The sequence below is a fragment of the Netta rufina genome, assembly GCF_964035555.1.
Source record: "Netta rufina genome assembly, chromosome: 1".
Taxonomy (NCBI): domain Eukaryota; kingdom Metazoa; phylum Chordata; class Aves; order Anseriformes; family Anatidae; genus Netta; species Netta rufina.
Window position 1 is genome coordinate 96,672,522 of NC_140123.1, and position 27,363 is coordinate 96,699,884.

Here is a 27,363-nt window from a genome sequence, read left to right on the forward strand (position 1 = left end):
CCACTGAAATCACATTGGGACCACTCACATACTTAAACATACATGTGTACTTTAGTGCTTTACCGGACTGGGGCCTATTAGTAGATACCCTGGTTAGTTAGAATTCCCATACACTTTCCCCACATGGTCAGTCACCATTTTGGAGACCAGCATGGCTTTGTATTATGTCAAGACACGCGATGGCAGCTTTGGATCTTGGAAAAAAAAAATCTCTGCTTGAAGTATGAAAAGTTGTTATTATTTAGTCAAGTAAAACAGTTTCAAGTTCAGCATGCTATTCTCTGTCAGAGTTTTGCCTTTCCAATCCTGAGTTTTCGTAACATTTTCCCCACACACACAAATACTGAATTCAAGCAGGAAGAAGCTGACAACAAAGACGAGCATTTTGTGACACACTTTGTTAGTCCACTGATACACTAAATGCATTTCCTGCATTTTAGATCAAGAGGGCTTCTCTGCATAATAGTCACCACTGTATATTCCAAACTTAAATCCAACATTTTATCTCTTTACTTTCAAGCTTTCAAACATAACTTGTTCCTTCTACGTTTCCCTGGCATCTACACGCATGCCGATACTTCAGATTAATAGAGGCTTGACTTTTTTCCTCCATCTTGTACCACCACAAACAACTGTTTTAATGAAGTTTTAGGGTGTTAATGTAATCTGTAATATTTTAGCAGGGCCGTCTTAGGCTGCGTACAACCGTAACTAATCCTGTGACTTGAACAAAAAGATAATAAAACCAATTATATGTTCGTTTTTAGTATCAACACAGACTTGAATCAGAATTGTGACAAGCACATACCAAAATTAGCAAGCAAGCAATACGAATGGAGGTAAATTGTATGTCAAACCTCCTGAAGATCGAAGCACGCTCCCTCACTACCCTTACTCCAGCAGCAAGGGAGCTTATCTGGCTTATTATGCTCAACAGAAGCAATCTCATCCACAAAGAGTCCCGTAACGTTTTTAAAAAAAGTAAGTCATAACATTAAGCAGAGAAGCACTCTGTTACCTTTCAAACTCCCTGGAGAAACGTACAGGGATCCTGCTCTTACAAGAATTTTCCTATAGTTCAAGATTAAGGACTGCCAAACACAATGGAATGGGTATGTTCTGCTGTCAGCTACTGACCCTCGAAATCACCCTTAACACAAACCACGTTAAGGTAAATGCAAATGAAAATATTTATTTACAAAATATATAAACAGACAAAATGGTTACAAGCATTTATAAGGATACACGTGACAGAAAGGTAAGCTATGTTGAATATATTTACTCCAATGCCATTTTTAAAGGCTTCTTATACATCATCAATACACAAACCATCAGTGCTTGTCTAGCCCCATTTGTCAAATGCCTCCTGTCTTTGGCAACCTGAATGTGGACATCTACACAGCTTGCCTGAACCAAGCTTATCATTAATTACTTGAAGACTTTTTACCACCTGGTAAAAACATGGCCAAGTATTAGCTTAAAACATTCCTACCCTATGGGCTTTTTTTAAAAAAAATACATACACTTGTAACTGGGAACAATATTCTGTACAAACATTTCAGAGCATTTGGCTCAGTAGTGGTTCTTGACACAGACCAGACAGCAGTTAATATCTACACTGAGACAACAGCGAATTTCAGTGCCTGACCCTCAAACTCCGTCTTTGAGGTGTACAATAAAAGTGTCTGTTGAATGTGTTAAATTCACAGATTTTGGTGCTGTGAAAAACACAGAAGAAAATACCAACTGTGCTTTGGGAAGTGAATTGTACAATCTTAGAAAATTATTGAAAAACAAAATGCACCAAGGTGAAAAATGATTTAATCAGAAATCAAAAGCAAGGCTTTCTTACTTATTTGCTTTGAAAGGCATGAGAGAACAAGTCTTTAGATGCAATAAAGTGACATCAACTTGGAAAAAAAAGAAATATCTTAAATAATTTACTTAATTACAAAAACCCCAACAAAATATCCTTTTGAAGACATCTCAAGGGGAAAAACATATTTTTTTTTCAGTTTATTATACATACAATTAAATTTTCCTTTAGAAGGCCATATGGAAGACAACTGTATAAGAAAACGTGACTATAAAGTTGAAAAAACGAGTAGATACATCCAATGAAACAGCAGTTTTAAAAACTACTTTCAGATCTATTTTTAATGGATTACATTCCGATTCAATGTTATTGCTCTAACATTGGTAGGACGATTTTACTTCTTACTCCTTTTATTAAAATCTCAACTTTGGGTAACAACCCTTCCGAGAAACTGGGTAAGAAACTTGCTTTTCAATCTTCAAGCAAAAGTTTCAATTCTATTGAGACAACAAAGTTGCTACTTGACAAAAGCACACAGTATGGGTACAGGATGCTTTCATCATTGCTCAAACGAACACGGTGAGCAAACTTGGAGACTGCAGCAGTTCAGCTAATTAGCTTATTAGAGTGCCAGATACTACCTATGCGCACGTTTTTTTTTCGCAGGCTGCAGTTTGGCACCAGACTGACCAGGTAATGGTTTCTTTTTTCTTAAAGTATACGCTTTCCTTCCCTTCCTTACCTCAATGGATGGTTTGGGGAAAACATCATCCTTGCTATCTTCTTTGCCTTTTTCAACTGGAACCCATTCTCCATAGACACTATCTGCTTCTTTTTTCCTATGCTGAGACCCAGATGAAACAGGAAATTCCTTCGACAGGCTGACCTGATTTTTTGGTTGTGGTGGTGGTGCTGGTTTTATGCTGGGAGTCTTAAAAAAAAAAAAAAAAAAGTTGGAAAAAGTTAGAACCTGAACAAACATAACACTTGCAACATGTCTTTGAGAAATAGCATACTGCATACACACTTGGTATTAGTACTTAGTTTTCACAAAACAGTCATCCTGCTTACTGATATCAAACTCAAAGCAAATTCTGGGAAGAAAAAAAAAGCATCTGCAATACCCAGATGATGATAAAAAGCTCTACATTATTATCTATACAGAAAGTAGTTTTCAACCTTTTCAGTTTCTAGTGTTTTTTAATAGCAACACGGGTATCTAAGCAAAATAAGCCTATGAGGCTGTTTTCCTTAGAAGGTTTCGCTAGTATCTTAATAGGCCACACAAAGCTCTGATAGGTTCCTCTGGCAAGAGGCAAACAGAGCCCACGCAAGCTGATAACGCTGGGTAAACTCCCACTATCAAAGGAACATGGATATGAACAGTAATTAAGCCGAGAACAAAGAAACAATGGCAAAAGGATGATGCTAAATGGGTCAAAGCTACGGAGAATAGGTACAGCAGCCCATGACCACTAAACAATCCTCTTCAGAGCCTAAATGGAACCCCAAGATTTCCTGAGTTTCATAGTACCGCTACTAATGGCATGATATAAAGCATAAATTTATTTCTACCACACATTTTACGTAAATATGTATCACTACTTATATTGCATACATCATAAAATGTATATATTTATACATATAAACATACATTTGCATTATTATTTTTATATTTTCACTTAGCATATTAATACTTTCACGGTACTTTATACTCTGAAAAATCAGGGCGAACTTTCATGGCCACAAAAAATCCTAAACATGCAGCTGAAAAATATACCTAGACATATTCTAACCCGTGCTTCAAAGCATATGAATGCCAGATGCATACGCAGAAGTCCCTCATTCTTTCCAACATGCTCATGTCCTGAAAATGTCACCACAAACTCTGACAAAGTCAAAAGCAGCCCTCAAAGAGCATCAGTCAAAAGGAAGGGCTTTAACAGGACATTCACACCCCCTCAACAACAAACAACATCATTGCAAATCACAGAAGTACTCACACTTAAATTGAAAAAAATAGGTTTGGGTTCATTGAGCTTAAATGGGTGATTATAGAAAGGACGTTCTTCCTCCTCTTCATCAGAAACATGAGGCTTATTCACTATCACATCATCTGTGCTTTGAGCAATCTTCTTGCATTTCTGGGAAAAAGAAAAAAAAAAAAAAGTCAGGGGAAATAACGTTTGTGAATAAGCCTGGACCTTTTAACAGAAATGGTCAACACTTTTACAAATAATATTTTGCTTCTCTAAAATAGGAGGTATAATCTGAGAAAATCCTGTAGGAATGTTATCAATATATGTACTTTGACTTCTTAAACACATTATCAAATACATACCTAAGTTTGCTAGACACTCATGCAGCAAACAGCATAGACAAACTGTTAAATCCAATCTGAAGAAAACTGTAAAACTAGCTAGTTTCAGAATGTGTGCCAAGGGCTGCAAGGTTGTCTGGCATCCCACAACTGAATAGGACTTAACTGTATAAAAAATTGCCTATAAACTCATTAAACTACTACACAGAAAAACCTAGGAATTAATAGTTACTAATACTGCCTCAATTCCGCTAGTAGTGCAGAAACCTAGCCAGAAGCAACAGCTCTAAAAGATCACAGATTTCTTCTGAAATATTTTGAGGTTGGCCAGGTGCACAACACATCCCCACATTATATTCAACAGCACTTTGACCTGGTAATACGTAACCACTATAGGCATACTGCAGCCCAGAGCAGTTTACCTAGCAGTCACAAAAAATAGCTTGCTTATTTTCAAGTTCAGCATTGTTGTTCTCACTTACCTCAGTGAGTTCCTTCAGTGTATCTCTTGACGACTTCTGACTGGCTTTGTCGTCCTTCTTTTGAGATAACATAGGCATCAGGCTTGGTGGTAAAGGAACACCAGACTTTGCACACATGGCAGCTGCATTAGCTTTGGCTATTTCCAGTAGCTGGGCCTTGTCTAAAAAAAAAATAATTTTTAAAAAAACAAGATTTTTTAAAAATCCTGATATTTTAGTAATAAATAAGCATTTCTAGCAAACTAAACAAAGTCTAAACAAAGAAAGTTAACCCCTCTGTGCATCAGAGAAACAGGGAATGAAAATAAAGTATATCTTGTTTGATCTGCCAGCTTGCAAATAAGTAAGTTGCCACTACCTCTGCAAACAAAGTTTAACAAAAATCCTGAAAGGGTAACATTCCTTTACTACTTAAGCAATAGAAATATATATGGGCTTGCTGCATAATCAGAGCATCAAGGTAGACTCTAAGGACACTTTATACAAAATGATGTTCTGTTCTAATACTTCTCTGGGGCATTCATGGTAACTTTTTTGAGACAGGAATAAAAAAATCCTACGTTCCACAAATGGAGCTTACTATACAAGAGCTCATCTCAAAATGAGATGTTTCTTTATGAAACTTATGATTTAAAGGAACTACAAGGCATCTCTTCCTCCAGTCGTAGAGAAGTGATGTAGGTTCGTTAGGATTTTTTCTTATTTTCAAGTCAGCTGTGTTTGGCAGTATTTTCAGAAGCAAGCTTAAGTTCCACTTCTCATTACATTTTGAACATTAACCTACCAAAACTCCAGCAGGAATAACTAACATGCATGCAACCACAGCAAGGAACACAGTCCATAGCCACATCAAAAAGCAAAGCATGGTTTCTCACACCATGTGAGAAACAAAGTTTAGGGCCATAAACCTGGTGCTTAGTGTGTTACTCGTTTCTATGTAGTGCAAGAAAAAGAACTGAAAAAAATCTTGGTCCAACATTGATCTCCATACTGTAAGACCTGCACCAATTGGTATCACACCCTAGCAGTCTGAGGCCTTGCTTGCAAATAAACCTCAACCTACAAAACCCCAGGGAACAGCCACTATTGACACAGCCTGAACTTAGTTCAGCCTGAACCTGAACTAAGCAAGCTAGAAACTAGCCAATTACATCAATATCAAGAAAAAAATTGCATTTCCAAGCCCATAAAAACGTGCAGCATAGCCCATCAATCCTCCATATCACGCATTTGGTTGACAGTTCAACAACCTCCCTCTTACTATAGCAATGCTTTTGAATATCAGATACAAAAGTGGAAAAGAGACAAGAAAGAGTAAAAGAAACACAAAAACAAGTTACAGCCAACAACAGAGCTAACTCCCCAGCTGGCATTTACTTTTGCATGTTCTTTCATTCCCAGTTTGCTCTCAAGAAAACTAGAAATTCTTAACTTTCTTAGAGACTACTTGGCCTTTACCAATAGTTGCAATGAACAGTGTTCCTCAAGACTGCGGCAGACTACCTTTGCATAAAAGCCTTGAAGTATATTTATATATATAAACTTTATACATGTATCGTTGCTTTAAATGCACTTGCATCCAAATGGGAAGTGCAGATTCAGGTTCAACATGAACGTTTTCTCAAAGTTACTGCTTAAATATAATGCACAAAATGACCTCGATAAATTCCTTATGAATGCTACAGAGATGTGTTAAAATATGACTGTGTAAACAAGCAAAGTACTGTCTAATTATGAAACCACTAAAAATAAACGTTATCACTTACCTAAGTCCGTAAGACGTTTAGGTGACCTGCTTGAAAATCTTTCTGATGACCTGGACCTACGGCGATCAGGTGATCTGCTGTAACCCCTTCTTCTCCCTGAAGACCTGGATCGTCGCAGTCGAATTGGTGACCTACTGGAACTCCGTCTCCTTCCTCTTGACCTCGATCGCCTTTGACGGATAGGTGTTCGACTCCTGCTCCGTAATCTGAGGGATATCCTACGATCCCTTGAATCTGATCTTCTCCTTCTTCTATCAGCAGATCTTGATCTATTTCTCTGAGATCTTTTGCGTCTGTCTCTAGATAAAGAACGCCGCCTTCTTGATGCTGACCTTGACCTACTCCTCCTTCTGTGCCTTGAACGCGACAACGAGCTAGATCTAGAGCGACGATTAGATTTTGATCTTGATGTTCTTCGCCGCGTTACAGACCTGGAGCGATTCCGTCTAGAGCGAGAGTCTGTATCGTATCTCTGGGATCTGCGCTGGGAAGACCTGGAGCGTCTGCTTCTGGATCTCCGTGAGGACTCTTTGTCTGCTGCTTTTTCAACAGATTTGGACAGACTCCTCTGCCGAGCAGTGGACCTGGAGCGTCTACGCCTAGATCTTCGTGAGGACTCTTTGTCTGCTGGTTTTTCAACAGATGTTGACCGACTCAGTGGCCGAGCAGTGGACCTGGAGCGTCTACGCCTGGATCGCCGTGATGATTCTTTGTCTGCTGCTTTTTCAACAGAAGTGGATCTACTTTTCTGGCGAGCAGCAGACCTGGAGCGTCTATGCCTAGACCTCCGTGAAGACTCTTTGTCTGCCGCTTTTTCAACAGATACAGATCGGCTCATTTGGCGAGTAGGAGAGCGCCTGCTCCTAGATCTTCGTGAAGACTCTTTGTCAGATATTTTTTCAACAGATTCAGACCTAGATTTCTCACGTTCAGAAGACTCAGAACGCCTGCCTTCAGACATAAAGGAGGAGTCCTGTCCCTCTGACTTCTCAAGAGGCATAGACTCCTGGTGTTTGTCTTCAGCTGCCAAAGACGACTCCATATCCTCACCTTCTTCACCAGCGGTAGACTCCTGGTCATCTGATGACGTGGAGTCTCTTCGTTCGGCTGCCAAGGAAGGCTCTGCATCATCTGCTTCTTCAGCAGTGGTAGACCTTGATTCACGTCCATCAGGGGATGTGGAACGTCTGTGTTCAGCTGTCAAGGAAGGCTCTGCATCATCTGCTTCTTCACCAGTGGTAGACCTTGAATCATGCTCATCTGAGGATGTGGAGTCTCTTCGTTCAGCTGCCAAGGAGGGTTCCGCATCCTCTACATCTTCACCAGTGGTAGATCTTGATTCATGTTCATCTGAGGATGTGGAGTGTCTACGCTCAGCTGTCAAGGAGGGCTCCCGGTCCTCTGCTTCTTCACCAGTGGTTGATCTTGACTCACGCCCATCAGGAGACACAGAACGTCTATGGTCACCTCCCGAAGAGGGCTCCAAATCCTCTGCTTCTTCCCCAGCGGTAGACCGTGACTCATGCTCATCCGAGGACACGGAGTCTCTACGTTCAGCTGTCAAGGAGGTCTCCCGATCTTCTCCTTCTTCAGCTGTGGTGGACCTCGACTCACGCTCATCAGAAGACGTGGAGTCTCTTCGTTCACCTGTCAAGGAGGGTTCCACGTCCTCTGCTTCTTCCCCAGCTGTAGACCTTGACTCGTGCTCATCAGAAGAAACAGAGGATCTGCGTTCTGTTGTCAATGGTTGTTCCGAATACTCTGCTTCTTCACCACCGCTAGACCTTGACTCATGCTCATCGGGGGATGTGGAGCGCCTACGTTCAGGTGTCAAAGAGGCCTCTCGATCTTCCATTTCCTCATCTATGAGGGATTTCTGGTCGTGGCCCTCAGGGGACACAGATCTCCTATGTTCAAAAGTCAAAGAGGACTCTAGAGCCTCTTCCTCCATGGGAGACTTCGGCTCATGGCTGTCATGATATGGGGATGCGGAATGTCTACATTCAGATGTTGAGGAGGGCTCGAGATCCCCTGTTTCTTCACCAGGCACAGATTTCACACTGTAGCCGTCAGGGGACAGGGAGCGTCCTCTTTCAGGCAGTATAGGCATTTCATCATCCATCTTTTCAACGGGGACAGATTTCAAGTCACTAACATCTGGGGACATGGAAGCTCTATCACTTAGCATTGAAGGTTCAAGTCCACCCGCTTTCTCAGTGGTGAGGGATCTCAACCTCTGGCCATCAGGGGATGCTGCGTGTTCTCTTTCAGGTGTTAGAGAAAAGTCCTGCACCTCTTCTTTTTGAACAGAGGTGAATCTTACCTCCTGGCTCTCAAAAGACAAAGTATGGTCATTTTCAGATGTTAAAGAAGAATCCCTATCCTCTGTTTTCTCAGCCTGAGTCAATCTTTGTTCATATCTTTCAGGGAACAGAGCATGATCATTTTCATATGTCAGAGAAGGTTCTTTATCCTCTGCTTTCTCAGGACTGGAATGCGGCTCCTGAGCTTCAGGAGACATGGTACATTCACCTTCAGACAGAGACAACTCCTGCACCTCTGTTTTTCCAACAACAGTAGATTGCAACTCCTGGCTATCAGAGGACATTGAACTTTCACTTTCAGATGTTTCAGAGTGTTCCCCCATTTCTTCTTTTTCAACATGGCTGGATCTTGAATCACGGCCTTCAGGAGATACGTCGTATTCATTTTCAGACAGCACAGAACAATCCTGCATTTCTGTTTTTTCAACAGCAGATGACAACTCCTGCCTTTCAGGGGATGCAACATATTCACTACCTGGTATTAGGGAAGCCTCCTGCACCACTGCTTTTTCAGCAAGGGTAGACTGTACTCCCTGGCCTTCAGGGAACGTGGGATATTCACTGTCAGATGTCAGAGAAGGTTCTTGCAGCTCTTTTTGAGCAGGGCTGGCAGCCATCTCACGGTGCTCAGGGGACAGAGCATATTCACTATCAGACAGCAGAGAATGCTCCTGCACCACTGGTTTTTCAGCAAGGGAAGACCGCAGTTGCTGATCTTCAGAGTACAAAGCATATTGATTGTCAGGTACTGCAGAAGGCTCCTGGACCTCCACCTTCTCAGGAGAGCTAGACCTCAATTCCTGGTGGTCCCAGGATACAGCACATTCATTTTCATGTGTCAAAGCAGGCTCTTGCACTTCAGTCTTTTCAAAAGCGTGCGACAGCAATTCCTGGCTCTCCACAGACACTGAACATCTTTCTTTAGCCAGATACAGTTCCCGCACCTCTGATTTTTCAGCAGGGGTTGATGTCAACTCTGGGCCATGCAGGCCCACTCTGTACTCAATTCCAGGTATCTGTGAAGCATCCTCTACCTCAGCTTTCTTGAAAGGGGTGTGTGTTAACTCATGAACACCAGAGGAAACAGAGTATCTACTTTCCAGTATCAGAGATGGCTCCTGCACCTGGGTTTCTTTAACAGAGGCAGATCTCAATGTGTGTCCATCAGAGGATGTAACGTACTTCAGTTCAGAGGGCAAAGATGACGTCTGTGCTTCTGCTTCTTCAGTTTGGGCAGCTCTCAAGTCATGACTATCGGGCAATGTGAAAAGCCCACCTTCAGATGTATGAGAAGGCACTGTGGCCTCCAGTTTTTCAGTAGGTGTGCTTACTGATCCCAAAGCATCAGTGGACTTTACGAATCCACTTTCCAGTGGAAAAGAAGGCTTCTGCGTCTCCAGTCTTTCAGCTGCAGTGCATGTCAGTTCACAGCCTTCAGGGGAAATAAAACACCCACGTGCAGGAGCCACTGACAGTTCTGAACCTTCTGTTTTCTCAAAGTAACTGTATTTTGACTCATGGCCATCATGACACACAGCAATTTCGCTTTTAGACATCACCAATGATTCTGTAACCTCAGTTTTTCCAGCAGACAGGTATCGTGATTCACTTACTTCAGAAGACCCAAAACAGCCAACTCCAAGTACTTGTGAAGATGCTGGACCATCTAAAATTTTCTCAGCAAATGAACTGGACTCACAAGCTTCAGAAGACTGGCAGCTTTGTCCTACAGTTGTCAAGACAACTTCCCGCATTTTTGCAGAAGATGAAGTTGAAATGCAGTCAGCTGTGATCTCAACAGGACCACACTCAGATGTCAGGGAAGCATCTGGAGCCCTTACTCTTCCATCAGGTGCCTCGAAGGATCCACTTTCAGACGTCAACGGAAGCTCCTCAGGTTGTGCAGCAAAGCTGGATGCTGATTCATGTCTGTGAGGAGTCTCCAAAGACCCGTTATCAGAAGCCAGAGAAGGCTGCCGCATCTGGTCCTTTGCGATTGGCAAGGAGGCTGACTCATGGGCATCAGGGAACTCAGAGCACTGAACAGTTTCAGGTGCTAAAAAAGGTCTTTGAACTTCTGTTTCAAAAGACGGTGACCTTGACTCAGTGCTGTCAGCCAACTGGGAAGATCCACTTTGAGGTACTTGCAAAAACTTCTGAAGCTCTGCTTTTTCAGCAGGGATGTGTCCCAATTCACGATCGCCAGGCACATCAGGAAGTACACTTCCAGACATCACAGATGACCCCTGAACCTCGATTTTTTTAGAGGACTCGCAATCATCAGAAGGTAAAGAGCATCCACTTTCAAGTGTCGGAAGAGGCTCTGGACCCTCTATTTCTTTGAGGGATGTAGATCTTGACTCATCTTCATGGGACATGGAAAGCTGAAATTCTGTTAAAGTTGTCGCTGTATTTTCAACAGATGAGGACGTTGATTTGGATGCTGAGGAAGCGAGTTCAGGTGGTGATGACGACTCCGGAGCTGCTGCTTTTTCAGTTAGCACGGATCCTAAGTCAGAGCCATAAGGTGCGGCTGATCCATTTTCAAGTCTTACAGAAAGCTCCGAAGACTCTGCGTTCTCAGCAGATGCGGATCTCATCTCCTGGTCATCTGGGGTTTTGGAGCTACCATGTTCGGACACCGCAGAAGGCTGCAAATCGGCTGTTTTTTCAGCAGAGGACAAGCTTGTCTCAAGACTATCAGAAGTTTTGGAGTATCTACTTTCTAACGATGGTGGCAGCTCTGGGCCATTTACTCCTTCAAGAGACAAAGCTGACACGGGACCATTAGAAGATTTGGAGTTGCCTTCACTTGTGAAAGGTTCAGGACCATGTACGTTGTCAAGACACGTGTTTGACTCTTGATGTTCAGAAGACTCTGCATGCTTGCTACTGCTCTTTGCTGACGATAACTTACTCTCTCTTTTTTCTACAGATTTGGATGTTGACTTCACGCTGTCAGAAGATTTGGAACGCTTTCGTTTGGATTTCTTTGAAGATTCTTTGCGCTTTTTTTCTACAGACCTAGACCTAGACTTGTAACGTTCAGAAGATTTTGAGCGACGACGCTTGGATTTTCGTGAGGACTCTTTCTTTTTTTCCACTGATTTGGATCTAGACTTGTAACGGTCAGAGGACTTGGAGCGCTGACGTTTAGATTTCCGTGACGACTGCTTTCGATCTCTTTTTTCTGCTGACCTGGATCTAGACTTGTAGCGGTCAGAAGACTTGGAGCGCTGACGTTTAGATCTTCTTACAGACGTCTTCCGACCCCTCTTCTCAACAGACCGAGACCTTGATTTTGAACGATCAGAGGAACCAGACCCTCTATGCCTGAACCTCCACGAGTACTCTTTGCCCCCTCTTTTTTCTGAAGACCTGGATCTAGATTTAGAACGGTCTGAGGACCTGGAACGCCTGCGCCGGGATCGCCAGGATGACAACCTGCTCCCTCTCTTTTCTACCGATGGTGATTTAGACCTGTAGCGGTCAGAAGACCGGGACCGTCTGCGGCCGGACCTTCGGGTCTTTTCCAGCGACCTGGACTTAGACCTGTAGCGGTCAGAAGACCTAGAACGTCTGCGGCCAGACCTTCGGGTCTTTTCCAGCGACCTGGACTTAGACCTGTAGCGGTCAGATGACCTGGAACGCCTGCGCCCGGACCTTCGGGTCTTTTCCACTGACCTGGACTTAGACCTATAGTGGTCAGAAGACCTGGAACGTCTGCGCCTGGACCTTCGGGAAGACAGCCTGCTCCCTCTCTTGTCCACTGACCTGGACTTAGACCTGTAGCGGTCAGAAGACCTGGAACGTCTGCGTCTGGATCTTCTGGAAGACAATCTGCTCCCTCTCTTTTCCACGGATCTGGATTTAGACCTGTAGTTGTCAGATGACCTGGAACGTCTGTGCCCAGATCTTCGGGTCTTTTCCAGGGACCTGGACTTAGACCTGTAGCGGTCAGACGACCTGGAACGTCTGCGCCTGGACCTCCGGGAAGACAATCTTCTCTCTCTCTTCTCCACAGACCGGGATCTAGATTTGGAATGCTTTTTTCTGGAATCTGAATAGTTTCTGCTCCTAGAACGCGCTCTTTTAGAGGTCAAACGCCTGGAAGTAGAACGCGACCTTGATTTTTTCTTCCGCTTCCTAGACCTGGACTGGGACTTGGAGCGACTCCTTTTTTGCTTCTTTGCATCATGTTTACTTTTTTCACTGCTTCTATGGCTGCTTTTCTCAACTTTCTGAAGCCTCATCAGGGTCTCCCTCATTCGTGCTGCCACATCAGGCTGCACATCAGATGTTTCTGAATCTCTCGCTTCCGATGCCTCTTCTGCTGCCGCTTCTTTGTCAGTCTCAGCTGGCAGAATTACTTCCGACTGACCTGCCTCTGCCCCAAGCACTGGAACTTCTGGAACAGTCTCAGGTACTGGAGCTGCTTCCAAATCCTTTGTGTCTGCCTCTGACCCTGCAACTGCTTCTGCATCTTTCAGCTCTACAACAGTCTCAGGAACAGGAGTTGCTTCCAAATCTTTTGTTTCTGCTACACAAGCCGGAGCTGCTTCCAACTGTCTTGTGTCCATGGATTCGGGAGTCCCTGCTGAATGTGAAGAACTAAAAGCTGTTTCTGAAGCTGACACAGATTCTGGAGTAATCTCTTGACCACTTACTGCTACAAAAGGTTCAGATGCTAGACTTTGCTCTGCATCTTTCTTCTCAACAAGCCTGTCATATTCCTGAGCCTGATGAGGAACTCTCGCATCCTCCATTTGTTGACACTGCCCCACTTCTGAATATTGTGCTTCTGCAGCCACTCCACATTCCAGCGTTGTTTCCAGATCTTTTGCATCCACGGTTATTGGAACTGCTTCAGAAGATTTCATTTCAGTAGCACTCAATGCTTCTGGAGCCTCTTCTGCAGCAGGTCTGGCTTCAAAAACTGCTTGCAGATGTTCCTGCTTTTCAGTGTGCAAGAATTCTGGAATAGCTTCTGAATGTTGTTTTGTTACAGTCAATGTTTCTGAAGCATCCTCTAAGATATTCATCACTGCAGCTTTTTGTGAAGTTTCCAGATCTTGGACATCCATGTGTACCTCAGGCTCTCTGACTGTTTCAGAACCTTCCACTTCTGCTGTTGTAGATTCTTTCATCCTTTCCAACAACCTCACTTCTCCAGCTTCTGATGCTGGCTCCAAATATTTTGCTGTCATTCCTTTCTCAGTTTCTGAAGCTTCTTCCACATCAATCATAGGTGATGCCTCAAGTTTTTTTGTGCCTGTCCTCCTTGTTGCAATTACATATTCTACAGTAGGTCCCTGAGTTCTCCCATCTGTTGAAATCATAGATTCTGAAGTTTCTTTCAAGTTTCTCAACTCTGTCACTGCTTCTGATGCCATACTTATTTCTGCTCTTGGCAAAGGCTCTAATACTGCTTCTGAATCACCTCTCTGCTCCTGCAAAGGTCCTGGAGTAGTTTTGGAATACTCTGCTGCTTTGATAGCCTTGTATTCTACCACTGTTTCAATTTCGCTTGGCTTTTGTCCAGTCCCATATTCTACAGTTGCTCCCAATTCTTGCATGTGTACAGGTTTCAAATTTGTTTCCGAAGTACTCATCGCTACTCTTTGCACAGGTTCTAGTACTACTTCTTTGCTCATTTTTGCTTTGTTTATATCTTCCACCTCAGGTATCAAATTTGTTCCCCGGTCTTGCATTAATGTCCTTGTTTCAGATCCCACAGCCATTTCCAGATTTTTCATCTGTATTAAGCCTGAAGTTTTGGAACTTGCTTCTGCACCTTTTACCTCTGCAACTGCCTCAACTTGTGTCAAGCTGCCCAAACCTCTTGCTTGTGTAATGGCAGAACTTGTAGCTCCTTCAGAGTCCTTCATCTCCCCTACAGCCACATGCATCATTTCTGTAACTGGTTCCTTTCTTACATGTGCAATCACTGATTCGGAAGTCCTCTCTGACCTTCCTTCTACAGCCAGACATCCTGAATTTGCTTCTAAGACTGTGCTGCCAGTTTTGGCTTCAGAATACACACTTCCTCCTAAGCCCCTTGCCCCTACAAGGGCCCCAGGCTGCACGACTGCTTCCAAAGTTTTCATCTTTGCTCTGCCCGCAGACTCCGGATCTCCTAAATCTTCTGAAGCTTTTGTAATTCCTATTTGCAAAGAGGGTGAAGTTGCTCCTAAAGTTTTTGATTCTACCACAGTCATTGGTCTTAAGACTCCTGCCGGACCTCTCATTTCTTCTTTCTGCAAAGACAGGGGAGTTGCTTCCAAACCTCTCATGTTTGATTCACTCTCAGAAGTTTTTGAAGTGTAAGTATTTTCCAGTTGCAGAGTAGCTTGACTTGTTTCTTTTGTTCTTGTCCCTGTCACAACTTCCATGGTTGCTCGTGGACCTTGAAAACCCTCCACCATCTGGATTTCTGGAACTGTTCGGGGAATGAGAGTCTGCACAGCGGCTACGGGTTCTGAAGTTGCTTGCAAACCTTTTGTCTCTGCAACCACATGCGCATCTGTCAAGCCTCTTGTTTCTGTGACGACTTTAGCTTGTAAGAACGCTGCTGCGGAATCAGGAGTTCCTTCACCTGCTGCTAGGAGCATTTTGGCACTTTTCATTTCCATCTGGGTCTTAAGAGAATGTTGCAAAGCTGCATCTGGGTCTGTTTTACTTTTCCTATCTCCCATCATACCTACAGGTTCCACAGCTGCTGCCAAGACACTCGAACTTTCCATGGAGCTGCACTGTGCCACTCTCAAGTTATCAGATAAAACTGGAGGATTCAGGACTGGTTCCAGAGTTCTACTTACACCCCCTAATGCAGTTGCTCCTGTAACTTTCACTTCTTCCATGGCCACAGACATGTGAGCTGCCTTCACAGTATCGAGATCTGCAGATTTAGGAATTGTTGTCACATCACTTGTCAAAGACACAGATCCTGAAGTCGTTTCCAGCTCTTTCACTCCTCCCTGTGCCATAGATTTTAGAGATGCTTCCGAATATTCCAGCACCTCCATGGCCTCAGATTCCAAAGCTTTCACTTCCCCAGGGCCTTGAGGTCTCAAAGCACTCTCTGTACCTTTTAGTGCTTCTGTCATCTCTGAAGGTAGAACTGCTTTCTGAAGTTCATATTTGTTGGCAACTCCAGATGGGATGCTAGACGAAGCATTGCTTCCAGTAACGAAAAAGTCACCCTTTTCATTCACATTAACAGCTACAGGATAAATATTTCCATAGGACTGTTTAATTTGTTCTTCTCTAGTGCAAATTTGAGCTTGAGTCATACTAGCATTTTGTTGGCTGCCTTCTAAATTAAACTGAGGATCTGTTGCACACAAAGTCCCCTTCTCACTTCCAAGATTTTCTGTAGATGGCTGAGAATCAGTTCTCAAATGGGAAACAAGTCCTAAAGCTTGTCTATCAAGCCCCTCATTTGCTTTTAAGCACAGTTCTTCTGGCTGCATCTGGACAGCCAGAGTTGCATCTCCAAGTCCTCCATGCTGTACAGCCAATGTGGAGCTTGATTTCTCTGGCACTGAGTGAGCAGCAGGCTGTACGTCTGCATGCTCTCCATGACGTGCACTCAACTTTGACTCCTTTGGCTGCTTTTTATGCTTTTTCTCTTTCTTCCTTTTCTTCTTCTTTTTCTTCTTCTTCTTGCTTTTGTGTTTTTTGTTCTTTTTTGATTTTTTCCTAGGAATTTCATCTTCACCTTCAGCAGTAGAGCTTCTTTTTGTAGACTGAGTACTACTGTTCACAGTATTTTTGTCTACATCTAGAAAAGAAAATATTTTCCTTGTAAATATTATTGAAACTACATTTAAAAAATCTTTTCAGGCTAGTAATCAAGTACATGGAAAAAAGGTACAAAAAAAAATTAAACTTAACACCCATGCCTTCTTCACTAAAGTACCACGCACAACTGGCATACACTCCCTCTTCTGCACTCTTACCTTTCATCTCAGTAATCACTGTAAGTGAAAATAAGTAATTCTGCTTTCAAACAGCTTAATTGTTTCTGGTCAGCAACACGCTCCTGCTGGGAACAGGACGCTTTCCAAGAAGTAGTTGGATAAATTTCCACCTACATACAACTCGGTGGTGCATTCTCCCAGGAGGCCGAAGACTTGTTTTGTGTTTTTAAAACTACATCAAGGTATAGATGGAAGTGAAAAACTCATTTTCCAGACAAATGATCTAAGTGGTGGCACGTTTAGCATACAAAATATGGCCAGCCCATTACCTTCTAGTATGCTTTGAAAAGTTTTACCACCGCAGCTCTTGAGCGAGCCCAATACTATGAGCCTGTTAGAATTGATCTAAGCATATTCACTAATTAAGTTCCTCGCTGACTGATCAAGTTCTTCAAGTGTCTCTGGGGAAGCAGCATCTACTTTCCTGATTCCAAAGGGGCTTTAAGACTTTGCAGGAGACTAGATGCTCAGACTGGACTGCAGTTACTGTGAGATGCTGCCAATATGCAAGCACCTAATGAAGTTTTTGCTTCAAACAGGAAACTAATAAATTTGGGTGACTGCAGAGGCAGCCAGCCGCTGATATGGAAATAAAGAGGAAAACTGGATTTCTATCACCTTTTATTTCTACACTTCATTTCCTTATGAATTTAAGCTGTGTTAGGTTCTTACCCTTCTTTGCATCTAGTCCCACGTTTTCATGAGAAAAAAAACTTTTCTTCTAGAGGTAAATTGCTGCAGCCTTTGTTAAATATGAGATATATATTAAAATCTGCATGTTATCTTAAGTGGTTACACTTATACTGGCCAGCGCAGCAATATGGGTTCTCCAATTATAATCTGGCTGTGACCACAAAGCATACTCTTTGAAGTAAACAATACAAAATCATTCAAAAACTGTGGGCAATTGTAGTATCGTTCACAGAGCAATAACATCCTATAAACACATCTCAGGCAGCTTTAAGAGCTCACATATTCCTACATAATATTTTTAACAAAAAATAGCACTTCCACCAACATTGCTGAAAGAGTTGCAAACAAAGTCAAATGAACTTTTCTGCATAGCAGTTTCAAATAATCCCTGTTGACTAACAGTAACGTTAACTCCTTTTACACATCAACAGTGCGAATGTTTGCCATAGGTTAAGTTTATCAACTTCTAGATTAACATTTCTCACATATTTACTACCATGTTAACTTGCCTCATTCTTTTACAGCAGAACAACAAAAATAGAAACAAACCAGATGCCAGCCTGAAGCGCTACTTGTATGGCATACCTGTAAAAGACTGTTGGAAATGCTCAAGGAAAACAAGCCGAAACACAAACAGAAAGCAGCAATGCCAAAACGTTGCAAATAACATCTTTGAAATATAAAATTTCTGTCAAAGTTTTCAATACTGCCTCTTAAAAAAAAAAAAAAATCCATCTGGAACTATACTTACCAAGAACATAGCAGCCACCTATAATCTAAATTTGAAAAATTAGAAGCCGAGTAATGACACCCTTCCATCTCAGTGACTGTCCCCATTTGGAAATTTTAGAGAAAAGACTAGTCCCATGAGAAGAGATACTCAAATTCAACTTTTTGGAAGAATAAATAAATTACTTTTATTGATGCTGTGAGATGGCTATGTAAAAATGCATTAACCTCTGGAAGACTGCAATCTAAGTAACTACGTTTTTAAGGTAAGTACATTATTAATTTCAAAACGACAGAGCATCTCACTCCGACAGAACAGTTAGTTATACAGTTCTGAATTTTAATAGATGATTTTGAGAAAAAATCTTATAAACCACACCAAAATAACACAACAGTCCTTCTATCCATATCAGTACCAGCTTTCTTAATAAGAACTGAATACCAAGACCCTGAAGCAGGTATATAAAGAATAAAGCACAAAACACTTCAGATGTATCAACAAATATTTTTTTTCTATGCAGATAGATATTATCTATACATTATATCATTATTGTAATGGACAGAGAAGATTTTTTCCCATATTAAATAATGATTTTATGTATTAACCAACGTCATTTTTTCAATTATGTCTTTCTCTGTCCATTTGTAGTTGTAAGTCACAGAAGACAAAAAAATACTTAATGAACGTTACAATAAGCACAACTTGTCAGATGAAGCTCAGTGGATTAATATGGAAAAGTATGTTTTTGCCTCTGTAAAAATGACTTGATGTTAAGAACTACGACAGCCTTCTTAAACAAGAACGTATTTGCCAAATGCGTTTTCATTTACCTGATTTGCACTGCAGTTCTGTATCAAGGGCTCCAGAGAGCACTTCCTCTATTTTCTGCACTATCTGATCATTCTGACGACTCCCAGCACCAGCAACAGTGTCATCTGAAGGGTTGGCTTGCTCAGCTGGGACTGTGTCACCATTGGGCTGGCCTTCTACCTTTCCACTAACCAAAAAAAATATCAACATAATACAAGCAATTTTGAGCCTTTTTGGACTTTTAATTCATGCGCGCTTATTACACTCAGCCCTTCAACGTAACATTTTAGCCTCCTGAAGAAGCCACGCTGTCAGCAAAACGCCGACTTTTCGGTTAACTTTCGCTTCATTGCGACAGAACGCCTCGTGCCAACTGAATACAAGGCAGCAAAAAAATACGACCAACGTATTGGTTGTATATCAAACGACCCAGCCCCCGGGGAGTTTAGGTATGAAGTGGAAAAGGGCTCCTCAACTCCCCACACAACCTCCTCTAGCAGATTTTTGTTTGCTTGGTGAGATAAGGCTGAAAAAAAATAAAAAATAAAATAAAATAAAATAAAAAATATATATATATAAAAAAAAATAGGTGAAGTTAAACGCAAGGAGAGGAGCGTTACGGGCCAGATGGGTGCTCGCCCTTTCCCCTCCTGCCCCCTGACGGCGAGGACAACGCTGGGAAGCCGTAAAGCCAAACCGGGTGCGCGTTCACCGGGGGACAACGCGCGCTCCCGCCTCCCCCCCCCCCCCCCCCCCGCCATGTTGAGGCGAAAACGGGCCCCGGGCCTCCCCCCTCCGGGCCTGAGGCGGCGCTAGGCCCGTGCCGCCCGGTGAGTGTCTCGTTACCCGCCGTGCTGCTGCTGCTGCTCCTCCTGCATCTCGCGGAACTTGTTAACCACGAAGGAGCGAAAGATCTGCTCGATGTTGGTCGCCATGACAGCCCCCCCCCCCTCACCCCCTCCCTCCTCCTCCTTCCTGCCCAGCCGCGAGGGCTCCTCCGCGCTCCCAGCAGCCACCGCGGCACAGGCCCGCGAGCCGCCCCGCGCGGCGGACGCCGCCTCCCCATTGGCTACGCGCTCCCCCCCCCCCCCACAACGCCGTGACGCAGCGCGCGCCGCTCTAGCGCTGCGCAACCATCGAGCCGCGGCCCCGGCCGCCTTCCGGGAAGGGGGGGGGGGAGGTGCGGGGGGGGCCGTCTCGTGTCTCGGCGGCGCCCGCCGCCCCCTCCCCCCCGCCGCCATGTTGTGTGCTCCCCTCCCCCCTCCCCCCTCCCCCCTTCACGGCGCCCTCCCGCGCCACCGGGACCCCCCCCTCCCTCCAGCGGGAGCACGCGCTGGGCCCCCCCCATCCCCTCCCGCAACCGCCGTAACGGCCCCAACCGCCAAACGCCAACGGCCCTGAAGGAGCGGGCAGCGCCTTCCCGCCCCCCCCCCCTCGCGTCGCGATGGCGGCCGAGCCGGGGGGCTGTGGGTGAGGGGGGGCGGCACTCACCTCGCCGGCGGCCCGAGCGGCTGCGGCTGCGGCGGGGCCATGGTGGGCTGAGGCGTGCGGCCGTGCGCGCCGCCGGGCTGCGGGCCCGCGGGGGTGGGCGGGAGCGATGCCATTGGTCTCCATGGAGCGGGGCCAAGCCCCTGCGCCGCCGCCGCCGCCGCCGGTGCCGCCGCCCCGTGGGTAGAGCGCAAGGCGGCAGCGCCGAGCTGAGGGCGGGGATGAGGGGGGCGTGGGGCGGGAGGGAGGGGACGGGGGGAGTGGGGGGGGGGGGGAGCTGGCCTCGCTGCGCCTCACGCCGGCTCCGCGGAGGGGGAGTTGGAACAAAGGAGGAGCGGGGAAGGGAGAAGGGAGAAGGGAGAAGGGGTGCCTGAGGCGCTGCCCGCACCGCCCTGCCGCCAGGGGGTTGGCTGCGGCGCTTCCCAGGCCGGCCGCCCTGCCCGCTGCCCCCCGAGCTGCTCTCCGCTATGTGCGCAGCCGAATCGCCCCGTGTAACGCAGCCGGCCCAAAACGCTCCCGGGTCCGCAAGCGCTGAAGGCTCCCAACTCCAAAAGGCCGCCTCTCCCCACATGGGCTTTCTTCCGCTGTCGTGAAGTAGTAACTTAGGGGCTTGATAACAGGGTTTTGCTTACCTGGAATGAAATAAAATTAAAATAAGATAAAATAAATATAAAATAAAATAAAATAAATACAAAAAAAAAATACAAAATAGATACAAAACAAAATAAAATACCTCAAAACCCATGCGTGGCTGTCAAATTGTCCCTACAATCTTTACCTGCGACATCAATGTGGTTCAATATCCACTTACAAACCCTTATAATAGCTCTACTGTTTCTTACAGCGTGTTGCTCAGAGGTGGTCGGCCCTAATCTCAACTTTGTTCAAGTAGCATTTTTGATCTTTGCATCGGTTTGCTTACTTTTATAACAGTTGATTTATTATAATACGAAGCAGTTGTATTGAAGAGGCGCTTTTCCAAGCAACAGCACCTTTCGTGCCGTGCCAACGTTTATATATTTTAGATACTACTTTAGAATACAGTATTTTAAATTTCTGGTATTAATATATCTGGTATTTAATAAGGTAAACAGTGAAAATATTTCACTTTACGTTTAGATTCCCATCATGTAAATGGTCCTGTCCAGACCAGGCATTATTTTAGCCCAACTCAAGCAGAGATGTTCTACATAGGAATAGTGCTGTTAGCGTTGTTATCTTGCCATAACAACACAGTTCTAAATATTTTCAGCACAATGTAACTCTAACTCGCTCCTTCCAAGCAATGCTGCCTGGTGTAATTTAGCCTATATTAGCGGCTTCTGACAGAAAAGCAGGGATCACAGGCAGGGATCACACCTCTCATGTGGGCTCAGAGGAATCCACACCATGAAGCTGCTCTCAGGAAAGGGACCCTTCTAAACTCAGTTAATTCATTCAAAGAAGCTTAACTACACTGAAAACCCTACCAGTGTAGGCCTCCATCCCTACAGGAAAACCATGAAGAAAGGTACAAAAAAGCCAGGGAACATTTTTATTGCATGTATCTTTATTGCATGTACCTTTCACTCTGGTTCTCTAAAAGTTAACACAAAGTACTAACTGCAAAAGCCATTATTGGCAGAAATGAGGATCCACAGCTCCATGGGAGTTACTATTCCTGCTCTCCCTTCCAAGATGTTTGTTCAAAAATAAATAAATAAATAATCAATCTTAGTTATACACCTTTATTCAATTAGGTGCCAAGTCATCTTCAGATGAATTAAGTTAACTATTTTACTTTGATCTTGTCAAGACCAGAGTGATGGCTTGTGACACATTTGTTGTTCAATCTGAGAACATGTTATTATGGGCACTGCTCATTTTAGAGTACTTATTCATGCAACCGTTCCTTTTAAAAAAAAAAAAATAAGGGCAAAGGTGCACTTAAATATGCAAACAATATTTATTAAACGAGTATTTCATAAGCTAATTTAAATGAACAGTGAGGATTTCACACAAATTCTTGGGGAAAGGGGAGGAACAAACATAAGGATCAAATTTGGTTTTGTTACAGGCAGTATTGTTGCACAATTTTTAATGCTAAATTGAACTAAATGTTGCCCAATGATCTTTGGTTTCATGAAGCAGCAACTTTAACAAAATAGACTGAAGGGTTGCTCGTATCCAGTACTTGAAGTTATAAGAGCACGTTCCAGCTCAGAGGATATAAAACCAAAATCAATCTTCGCGAAGTATCATTCAGCTAACTTACTAAACTATCTCCTGGGCACTCTGGTGCCACGCTATTTTCTAAATAAAACCCTAAGCACAATAATTGTTTAGAGGCACGGTTTTTCAGCTGGATCTATCGCCTGCCCGGCCCAGCTCAGCACATCCCCCGGGCAGCAACCCACTCAAGCCAAAAGTGGCAGCAAAGCCACAGCAACCCCACGATGAAGGTACTCCTAGATCGGAACAATTTACACGTAAAACCCCATTCCTGGGGCTCCAAGCCACAGCTTTTACTTGCCTTCCTCTCAGCAACCCCCCCGCCCCGGGCCACCCCACCCCCCCCCGCCATTTCGTGCGGCGCCTTGGGTACTGAAGTTTGGGGCGGAGCGGCGGAGGATGCCTTCCTCTTTCCTACAGTATCCCTGAAGGAATGCCAAATGTAAGTTTTTCCTCTTTCTGCAGAAGGCCGTCCTCTGGGGGTCACGCGTGTCGCTTGCTCCCAGTGCCGCCGCCGGCGGTGTTGGCCCCCCCGCAGCCCGGCTGAGGGGGGGTGGCGGAGAGCTGCGCGCTGCCCACGCGGTGAAATGGCGGAGCCCGGCTCCCTCCATCAACCACCAGCGGCCGCGTTGTAGCCCGGGCTTTTTTATTTATTTATTTATTTATTTACTTAAGCTGCGTAAACTCACTTCCTAAATTGGGAATTCACCTGCCTAAATTCACTTCTAGGGTGCTCGAGCTGTAACGTTTCTAAACGTGCTGCGATTTTAAGTGTTTTAAGGGCGCACGTGGCTGCTGTTCGTAGGTTTTTCCCGGCTCTGTTTGGCTTTGCGAAAGTGGCGAAATATTTGCTTTGAAGTAAATAATAAACTTCAAGCTTCTCTCGTTTTGGACTTTGGATGGCTTTGATTCTTTCTCTGCTGTTTGCAGAGCTGGGAGCTCACCAACTTTAATATTGGCTTTTAATTTTTTTTGTAATATCTTTAGTGGAAACTTGGCATTAACGCTCATGTTGGTCTGTTCTCCCACGTGCCTGGTGACGTTGTGCCAGGGGAGGTTTAGGTTGGATATTAGGAAGAATTTCTTTACCGAAAGGGTTGTGAGGCATTGGAATGGGCTGCCCAGGGAAGTGGTGGAGTCACCATCCCTGGAGGTGTTTAAAAGACGTTTAGATGTAGAGCTTAGGGATATGGTTTAGTGGAGGACTTGTTAGTGTTAGGTCAGAGGTTGGACTCAGTGATCTTGGAGGTCTCTTCCAACCTAGATGATTCTGACTTATTCTACTGTTTGTAAGTGAAATAGTAACACACAATGCATACTCTTTATTTCCAGGGTTCCTTCTGGCTATTAGCCAATGGATGCTGAAAGACATCGAGCACTCACAGCTCTTTGAATAGTCTGAATTGCCAGAAGTTAGTACTTGGGCTGGGGAATAACACTGTAAGCTTTTTCTTTTTAACAGTGAGATTTATGGTGATCTTTTGCCTAAAAAACACGGAATCCAGCTGTGCGGAGGATAACACCTATCTCTCACAGTCCCAGTGTGGGCCATGGAAGATCTGAGGCTTATTCTTGGTTCTCATGTGGGCAATAAGCATGGTCCTCTAGTTTCTGCAGGACTGAGAAACATAGATAACGATGACTTGTTTGTTTGTTTGTTTTTGTAAAGCTATCAGTTGCACTGCACAATGTTCCCAAGCGAGAGCCAGAAGTTAGTTGTAAATGAAAAACCACGAGCAAAAGAAACTTGTTTAAACTCAAAGCTATAATTAAAAATCAATTGCCACCTGATTCTAGAGGCCTCTGAACTCTATAAGTAGCACTTTATGGTATTGAAACCTGAGGAAATTAAAAATTACAGATCTATGGCAGCATCACTTTCGTTGAATAAGAGCCTCAGGCCACCCTAATCTAAGCTTGCAGCTCCACCATCATGTTTTGGCCATTCTGCCAGTTTAGGCACCATGCCAATTTGTTTCTGTACCTTGCATTGCATCAGCAGAACTGCCTGCATGCTCGGCATGGTGAATTTACTAAAGAAACATATCTATAGAAAAAAATAATAAAAAAAAAAACATGGTTCATCTTCCAACCCTGGTCTGATTCCCCAGTCTGACTCCCCTTGTGACTTGTAAGCAGGCTAGTGTAAGAAGTGGAAACGAGCAGTTAGGTGAGAAGATAAATTGTGGAGCAGTGTTTGCAACCAACCATGTTTTGGTTTCTTGAACAATCAAGGTGGTCTGAGAGTGCTGTTCCAGGACAGCTGGGCTGATTACCAGTCTGTGCAACAAAAAGGAGCTCTTTTCATCTGCTTCTGCTGCTCTGTGGTGATCACTTCATCTCTCAATGAGTTAGTTTAGCTGACTAAACTGGCATAAAATTATTTCCTTTTTGTTATTATTACTTTATTGAGTTGGTTATCGTTGTAGTGTTAGTTTTCCAGCATTATTTACTGGCTTCGTGATCCAACTGACTGCACACATTTGGCACTGGAGTGGGAGAGGGAACGAGAGGCTGGAGGTGGAGAAGAGAGTTGGACCAATGGCAGGCTGTACCAGCAAAGACCAGCGTAAGCCAGTTGTGAAACACCAGTGAGTGAACCTGTAGCCTGCACATTTCAAACTCTGTTTTCTTGTCCAAGCTTGAACATGGTCCAGAAGTTGGCAAAGGTTCTCTGAGATGGCCGACTGGGAGCTCTCATTGTGTGCACTGAGATCTTTGTGCACTCATGGCATTCACCTCATGTGTATCAAGATCTTTGTGCATTTGTGATGTGCAGTGTACTCTACTTTCTTATTAACAAAAGGCTTAGGCTGCTGGTTAATGTTAGTTCAGAAAGCAGGAAAGCCATGTTTAGCCTGAGAGGATTTAGGACCATGCTACCTGGCTGCTGGCCAGTTCAGGAACTGAGTAAAGGATGGCGGGTACATGGGGCGCAGTACAGCAGCAGCCCAGCTGTTGAAGCTGGGAGGAGGAACACCTAGGCTTTGGTTTATGCTCAAAGATATTCTTTCAATATTTTATCCTGTTATCATTCTATGAAAAAAAATGCATAAATTGTCCTGACTGCTAGGGCTGGAACCTAATACTGAACTCAGCAGAGCGGCAGCTGAAGTGCAGAACCTTTCAATTTTGTGTTATTCCTGTGTCCCACGGGTCTTTATTTCTTCTTGTTCTCTTGCCTAGCTTCAAGAGAAAGAGTGAACTTTCTCCTTTAGCACAAAGCTAAGTGGTAAGAGTTTTTTTCCAAGGCACTGGGAGGTGTGGGTTTGAGCCTGCTTAGTGATGCTAGGCTTGGATTCTCTGTATTTCCAGTAAGTGCTATCACTGCCAGGCCATGTTATAGCCAAAGCTCCAGGGAGGGTAGGAGTTAAGATGCTCTGGGCTTGGACCATATATTTAGTATAAAGAAAAGGTTTCCACAATCCCAGTGTAGCAAAGCTAAGGTATTGCAGCTTTTAAATAGGCAGTGGCTAAGGTTAAATGGTAGTCATGCAGTGATGCAATAGATAGCTGTTGCCTAAAAGGTGAGTCTTGCATTTATCCTGTCCTGCCTAGGCATGTTGTCCCATCCCTTCGTTTTTAGCGCCTCTGGTACTTGGCTGATTGCACTGTTAGTCAGTTCAGCCAGCAAAAATCTGTTTTGTTGTTTTGTTGCTCAGGTTAGTTTTGTGAAAGAACAGTTAATGGACTATGCTCAGGTGAGCATCAGCAGCAGTACAAGGAAAAGGAAAGCACATCTGGGTTCAAGACATCCCTTCCAGTGACAATGAGGTATCCTTATGGGTCCAGCTGTCTCATGAAATGCCACCCTCCGTGTTGGCTCTAGCCTAGCATTGCTCTGCATGCCAACCTTAATCTGGTGTTCTGTGATTTGCAGGTTTCCAAATACAAAGCCTGAGGCAAAGCTCCTGAGCCCATATTCATTTCACATACTTAAGTGACTTATTTTTCTCCCTGAGAGTCTTTTGTATCCAGACACCCTGAATCATTTCTCTAACAGTTACCTAATTATTACTGATTCAGAAAAACAATCCCATTGATTTCAGAGTAATCATGCATGTGAGTATTAATGCATGTGTAAACTTCTGCAGCAGTGTAAACCCCCTGGAGCAGCAGATACGTTTTTGTGAAGTGCTGGGACACTTTGGATGCTGCATGGTGCAAAATTTTAGATACACCTAAATGTTAATATTGTTACTTCATCCTCAGTTCCTATTTTGTTGGAACTAGGACTTTAAAAAGTATCTTTTAAGATTACATTTTTTTCTGACACCTTTCTTTTTCCACAAGTTTTCAAGATCTCACTTACTTGTTTACCACAGCAAAACGCTCTATACCCAGCTCTATCAGCCAAGGCACGGAGAAACCCAGCAGCGTTGGAGCTTAATTTACAGACACTGTCTGAAGCAGTAACCTGCCCCCAGTAATGCCCTTTAATTAATGTTTGTGCTATGTTGCATCCATGTTATTTTAGCTACACCTTTTCACTGCTTACAATTAGTTAGGGGTGAGGCAATGAGGCAATGATGGCTTATTCCAGACTCCACCTAGCTGAGATAAATATTTAGGTAACTTGCACCATGCACTTATGACGTGAAATTGAAACCTGGGCAGTAATAGCTTAAGGAGTTGATGTTTTCTTACACTTACAGAGTTATCTTTGTAAGCTTTGCATTAACACAGCCAGGGAGCTCCGTTTAACCCCCAAGGCTGCACACCAGATCTGTTCCAGGCTCAT

General features: G+C 44.0%; 2 protein-coding genes across 4 annotated transcripts in view; one reads left to right on the forward strand and one right to left on the reverse strand.

Moving 5' to 3' along the window:
• The window catches only part of SON (SON DNA and RNA binding protein), a gene marked incomplete at its 5' end in the record, with an annotated part of 36,796 nt that extends 16,938 nt beyond the window's left edge, over positions 1-19,858 (reverse strand). Inside the window, 6 exons of the mRNA XM_084288719.1 lie at positions 2,559-2,747; positions 3,820-3,960; positions 4,619-4,779; positions 6,385-16,491; positions 18,944-19,110; positions 19,770-19,858. Coding sequence (XP_084144845.1) covers positions 2,559-2,747; positions 3,820-3,960; positions 4,619-4,779; positions 6,385-16,491; positions 18,944-19,110; positions 19,770-19,858 — 10,854 coding nt within the window. The remainder of the gene's footprint in view (positions 1-2,558; positions 2,748-3,819; positions 3,961-4,618; positions 4,780-6,384; positions 16,492-18,943; positions 19,111-19,769) is intronic.
• A 3,134-nt stretch (positions 19,859-22,992) lies between these two features.
• GART (phosphoribosylglycinamide formyltransferase, phosphoribosylglycinamide synthetase, phosphoribosylaminoimidazole synthetase) overlaps positions 22,993-27,363 on the forward strand; it is a 38,086-nt gene continuing 33,715 nt past the window's right edge. For 2 of the 3 annotated variants that reach the window (XM_084284924.1, XM_084284926.1), the window contains exons 1-2: positions 23,000-23,064; positions 26,285-26,396. In XM_084284924.1, coding sequence (XP_084141050.1) covers positions 26,392-26,396 — 5 coding nt within the window. In that variant the 5' untranslated portion in view covers positions 23,000-23,064; positions 26,285-26,391. Of the gene's footprint in view, positions 23,065-26,284; positions 26,397-27,363 lie in introns of all 3 variants that reach the window. The other variant, XM_084284925.1, reaches the window with a different exon arrangement.